Consider the following 6,248-nt stretch of genomic DNA (forward strand, 5'->3'; position numbering starts at 1 on the left):
GAAAGTTGTATTTTTCATCGTTGCTACATCACACCCTGACTGGCTCGTCTCCTCCCTGTGACCCCTCTGCAAGGGCATGATCAAGGATAATGTAACAAAGAGGAATTGCTGAAGCCCTAGATGCTATTTTATCTGATAGCCAGGGACCATCTAATTCTTTGCCACATTTTACTATTGCACCATATCTTTTGTGTTCCCTTCCTGAAGGCAAGTAAATACATCGATTCTTATTTGGTCTTCCTTATTCGTTGTCATGAAATGTCATAGACAGGGTCAGGTGCACCTTAGTCCTCAAACTGACATGCTTTTGAATACTCTAAAGACTCTTTTGCAGCAGATTTCCCTAATGCAATATGTCATTTCATTTATTAACTACTGTCTCAAGGTCTGTTAATTGTGGACCCAAGTAAAATGAAATCTCCATTTACCATGATGTTGTTTATTGTGAGGAATTTTATTTCTCTTGGCTAAGGTGTAATTCATATAGAGGGCTATAGTGTTTGCTCATCAGTAAGCTCTTCAAGCCTTTTCTTTAAGCAAGCAAACTTGTGTTATCTGCATATCAATGGTGGGTAATGAGTCTTTCTCCAATACTGATGCCATGTTCTTCTTCATATAGTTCAGTCTCTTGAGTTGTTCACTCTGCAAACCAATTAATAAATATGGTGAAAGGTTTCAACTCTGCCACTCTTCCTACTTTTAATCCATGAACTATGCCCTTGTTCTTTTTAGACAACTGTCTTGATCTGTTTACAAGTTCTGCATGAGTACAATTAGGTGTATTTTTTTTCATGCTATCATACTTTTTATGTGATAAGTTTTAATACACTATTCTCTTCCTTGAATATAATTTTGTTTTTGTTTTTAATCATTTTTGGGGGGGTTCTTAAAACTACTATAACAATTCATAAATCAATTATATCAAGCAAACTTGTGCATATGTTACCATCACCATTTTCAAAACATTTTTGGTATCAGCTCCTCTTTTTTCCTTCCCTTCCCCACCCTCGTGAACCCTTGATAAATTGTATATTATTATTATTTTTAATATCTTTTTAATAAATCATTTTATTGGGGACTCGTACAAGCCTTATCACAATCCATATATGCATCCATTGTGTCAAGCCAATTAGGTGTATTGGTATTCCCATTCTTCTCAATGATATCCATACTTTGTCATGATCTTCACAAATGCCTTTGCATAGTAAATAAATTCAAGTAAATATCTTGTTTTCTCTGCTTTCAGCTAAGACCACAGGCATAGAAGTTAGAATATATAACACATATATTTGCATTATACAATTCAATCCATGACAAAGGAATTTTTTCATAAAAAAAGAGATAATAATGTAGTTTAATTCAATAGTATTCTTGCCATAGTTCCTTGTTGGAGAAGAGAAACAATATAATTTTCACATCTCTTCTCTTCTATATAGTTGGTTTAATAATAGATAATCAATTTGAGACCTTATTTAATTTGATTAAACTACTCTCTATAATCTCACTTATAGAGCCAAAGAATAGAGAAGAAGCATGTGAAGTGTTTTTAAAAGTTGAACTCAACATATTAAGATTGCCTGTTTATTTTCTGTATTCATTATATACTGTATGAATTAGAAAATAGTAATGAACATATTATAAATTATTGAAGCTAAGAAATTTAAAGTTATAGCATTGAAATATATATTACTAATGCACATTTTGTTTTTTTTTCTTAGTTTGCATAAACATCTCATTGAACATTTAAATGCAGAGATAGTATTGCACACCATCACAGATGTGAACATTGCTTTGGAATGGATACGCTCAACCTTGCTTTATATCAGAGCCTTGAAAAATCCATCTCATTATGGTTTGTTACTTTGACTTGAAAAAGCAATAATTTTTCAAACCATTTGGGCCTATATTTTTACTAACAGAATGCCTTATAGATTGCAGAAACTAATAGGCAGCAGAAAATCTAACAACAAATACATTTAGAAAATGATCACACAAAAGTGAGAAATCTTTCTGTGCTTTAAAGTCTTTCAATGAGGTTTGAAATTAGTACTATTAAAAATGAAATGTAGTACATAGCTTTTAGAAAACATTAACTCCAATACAGGCCAAAAAATGCTTAAAATTAAACTAAAGTTTTAAAACGTTTTAAATTTTGTCTGTACTTTGTGTTCAGCAGTGTCTTTTACTGAATTTGCAACTGTTCACTTAACAATTTATAAGAAATAAACGCATGCCACTACTGTTTTTGCTGGATTTTTCATCCTGCTTTTAAAGCTAATACACATCTGGTTATTTTTAAAAGGTTCTATTATATGGTATAGGGTATGCAATTGAAATATGTAGGATTGCTAAATATCAAATTAAAACCTGATTTATTGCCATACATTTCTAATGTACATAGTTTTAAATTTTGGGGATCTTCAAGGAGAATATAAAAGTTTTATTAAAAGTATATCTATATAAGTATCATTTAAAATTTTCACTAAATTGTATATTTGTTTGGTAAAAAATGATAAAGTTTAGAAGTGTATGCAATTAAGTCTTCATCTCTATGTGCCATCCTTACCATGCAGTCGCCATCTCTTTCCCTCTTCTCCCCTCTCTGTCATCACTGATGGTGCCTTTCTTTTAAATGCATGTAAAGACATGTACAAAAATATAATTTTACCTTTCCACTGTTAACCAAAGTGAAAGCATACAGTGTTACTTTCTTTTGCTGTGTAATAGAGTACCCTAAAACGTAGTGGCTTGAGACAACAAGAGCTTATTATTTCAAAGTTTCTGAGTGACAAGTGTGTTAGCTAAGTAATCCAGGGTCAGTATCTTTCTTGAGGTTGAAACCAAGATATGTCAGCAATTTGAAGGATTTCCCGTCCTCTGAAAGCTTTGTTGAAGCTGGAGAATTGATTTCCAAGAAGGTTCTATGGCAGAGCTGTTGGTTAGGGGCCTCAATTCTTCCCTAACCATTGACAGGAAGCCTCAGTTGCTTGCCAAGTGGATATCTTCTCATGACATAATAGCTGGTTTCCTCCAGGCCTCGGTGCAAGCAATCCATGACCAAATTGGAAGCTGCATTGCCTTTTTTGGACCTTGTCTCAAAAGTCACACACTATCACTTCTAATTAATTCTGTTTATTAGAAGCAAGTCAGTAAGTCCTGGCCAACAGTCAAGGAGAGAGAAATTAGACTCACCTTTTGGAGGGAAGAGAATCAATGAATGTGTGACCTACTTTTAAACTATCACTGTTTTTCTGTTTTGCTCCTTTTTTCCTTATTATATCTGAGAACCATTTTTTAAACAGCTAAATAGTATTGCATTTTTTTATTTTGTTTTTTATCATTTTATTGGGGGGCTTGTACAACTCTTTATCACAATCCATACATCCATCCATTGGTTGTATCAAGCATATTTGTACTTACATTTGTTGCCATCATCATTTTCAAAACATTTTCTTTCTACTTGAGCCCTTGGTATCAGCCCTTCATTTTTTTTACCCCTCCCTCCCTCACAAACCCTTGATAATTTATTATTATATTTTCATGACTTACACTGACCAATGTCTTCCTTCATCCACTTTTCTGTTGTTCATCCCCCTGGAAAGGGGTTATAGTAGATCATTGTGATCAGTTCCCCCTATCTTCCCCCACTTTCCCTTTCCTCTCCTCCTTTTCCCCTATCGCTACTCTCAATATTGGTCCTGAGGGATTTATCTGTCCTGAATTCCCTGTATTTCCAGATTTTGTCTGTACCTGTGTACATGCTCTGGTCTAGCCAGATTTGTAAGGTAGAATTGGGGTCATGATAGTGGGGCGGGAAGCATTAAAGAACTAGAGGAAAGTTATATGTTTCATGGTGCTATACTGCACCTTGACTGGCTTGTGTAGTATTGCATTTTATCTATGTAGTGTGATTTATTCAAACAATCCCCAGTCGATGGGCATTTACATTTTTAAAATATAATTGCAAAAGAAACTTTGCATTTTCTACATATTTGAGTATACCTATATCAGAAGTTTCTGTAAATACAACTGTGGTGTCTAAATGCCTTGCCATTGAGTCAATTCCAAGGGGGTTACCTCATGTACAGAGAACAACTGCGCTCCATAGGGATTTCTTGGCTGTAGTCTACACTGAAGCAGATCACCAGGCCTTTTCCAAAATGCTGCTGGGTGAGAGGTTTGAACGCCAATCTTTTGACTAGTGGCTAAGTGAAACCATATGTACCACTTGTTGCCAAATTGCTGCCTTAATAACTTACTCAGCCACTAGCCATGTTTGAGAAAGCCACTATTATTTTATTTAATAGTATTTTCAGAGGATGTACTTTAGGGACTTTTATCAGTATCATATGTGAATGTTTTTATCTCTATAATGTGTTAATTTGAGTTTCTTTCTCATAGTTACTTTTACAAGGGGCTTCAAAAAGTTTGTGGAAAATTCTATCTAAATCCATTTTTCCATAAACTTTTTGAAGCTCTCTCATATTAGTAGGTCCCCCCACACACACACACATGTCTAATTGACACGATTGTTATTAGTTATTTTGGGGTGCTCTTGTGTTGGTTCCAACACATAGTGAGCCTTATGTACAACAGAATGAAAGCATAGCCTGGTTTGGTGCCATCTTCAGAATGCTTTTGCTTGAGCCATTGTGGCATTCACTGTGCCAATCTTAAGGGTCTCCCTCTTTTTCCTTGACACTCTACTTTACCAAGCATGATGTCCTTTTTCACGGACTAATCTCTCCTGATAACATAAACAAAGGTTGTAAGATGAAGTCTAGCTATCTTCTCTTCTAAGAGGCATTCTGGCTGTGTATCCGGGATGGTTTAAGTTTGTTCTTTAAGCAATCTTTCATTATTCTTCATCAGCCCCATAATTCAAATGCATTGATTCTACTTTCATCTTTCATACTCAGTATCCAACTTTCGCATGCATATGAGGTGATTGAAAATACCATGGCTTGAGTCAGGCGCACCTTAGTGCTCAAAATGACATCCTTGCTCTTCAAACTTTAAAGAGGTCTTATGTAGCAAATTTTCCCAAGGCAGTGCATAATTTGATGTCTTCATTGCTGCTTCCTGAGCATTGATTGTAGATCCAAACAAGATTAAATTCTTGACAATGTCAATCTTTTCTGTGGTTGTCATGATGTTACCTTTTGGTCTAATTGTGAAGATTTTAAGTATTTTTACATTGAGTTGTAATCCATAAAGCCTGCGATCCTTTATCTTCATCAGCAAGTGTTTCACTTCCTCCCCACTTTCAGTAAGCAAGGTTGTTATCATCTGGATATTGCAGGTTAAAGATAAGCCTTCCTCCCATCTTGATGCCGCATTCCTTTCATATAGTGAAGCTTCTCTGATTATTTGCTGAGCATACAGATTGAATAAGTATGGTAAGAGGATACAATCCTATCACACCCATCTCCTGATTTAAACCATGCAGTATGCCCATGCCCTTGTTCTGTTCGAACAACTACCTCTTGATCCCTGTATAGGTTCCACATGAGCGCAATGTAATGTTCTGTAATTCCCATTCTTCTCAACGCTATCCATGGTCTGTTATAGTCTATACAGTTGAATACATTTGCCAATAAAACACAAGTAAATATCTTCCTGGTATTTTCTGCTTTAAGCCAAGATCCATCTGTTGTCTGCAGTGATTTCTCTTGTTCCAGGTTCTCTTCTACATCCAGCCTGAACTTCTAGAAACTTTCTGTGGGGGTATTCTGCAACCATTACTAAATGGTCTTTAGCAACATTTTACTTGCATGTAATATTAATGATATTGTTTGACAATTTCCACATTCTGTTGGGTCATGTTTGGAATGGGTATAAATATGGATTTTCCAGGCAGTTTCCCTGTCTTTCAAACTTCTTGGCATAGACTAATGAGTGTTTCCAGTGCTTCATCAGCATGATGAAACATTTCAATTAGTATTTGATCAATCCTGAAGCCTTGTTTTTCGCTAATCTCTTCAATGCAGCTTGGATTTCTTCCTTCTGTACCATTGGTTCTTTTTTTATATATAATGGGTGGTGGGGAGGAAGCATTTAGGAACTAGGAAAAAGTTGTATATTTCATCATTGCTACATCACACCCTGACTGGCTCGTCTCCTCTCTGAGACCCTTCTGTAAAGGGATGGCCAGTGGCCTACAAATGGGCTTTGGGTCTCCACTCTGCACTTCCCCCCTCATTCGCTATGAAAAGATTTTTTGTTCTGATGATGCCTGGTACCTGATC

At 35.6% G+C, this 6,248-nt stretch overlaps 1 protein-coding gene across 2 annotated transcripts in view; it reads left to right on the forward strand.

Moving 5' to 3' along the window:
* HFM1 (helicase for meiosis 1) overlaps positions 1 to 6,248 on the forward strand; it is a 136,376-nt gene that overhangs the window by 43,448 nt on the left and 86,680 nt on the right. For both annotated transcript variants that reach the window (XM_045291920.1, XM_045291921.1), the window contains exon 18: positions 1,719 to 1,852. In XM_045291920.1, coding sequence (XP_045147855.1) covers positions 1,719 to 1,852 — 134 coding nt within the window. The remainder of the gene's footprint in view (positions 1 to 1,718; positions 1,853 to 6,248) is intronic.

The sequence above is a fragment of the Echinops telfairi genome, unplaced genomic scaffold (genome assembly GCF_000313985.2).
Source record: "Echinops telfairi isolate 266 unplaced genomic scaffold, ASM31398v2 ScPeMD7_443;HRSCAF=831, whole genome shotgun sequence".
In the NCBI taxonomy this organism is placed as follows: Eukaryota; Metazoa; Chordata; class Mammalia; order Afrosoricida; family Tenrecidae; genus Echinops; species Echinops telfairi.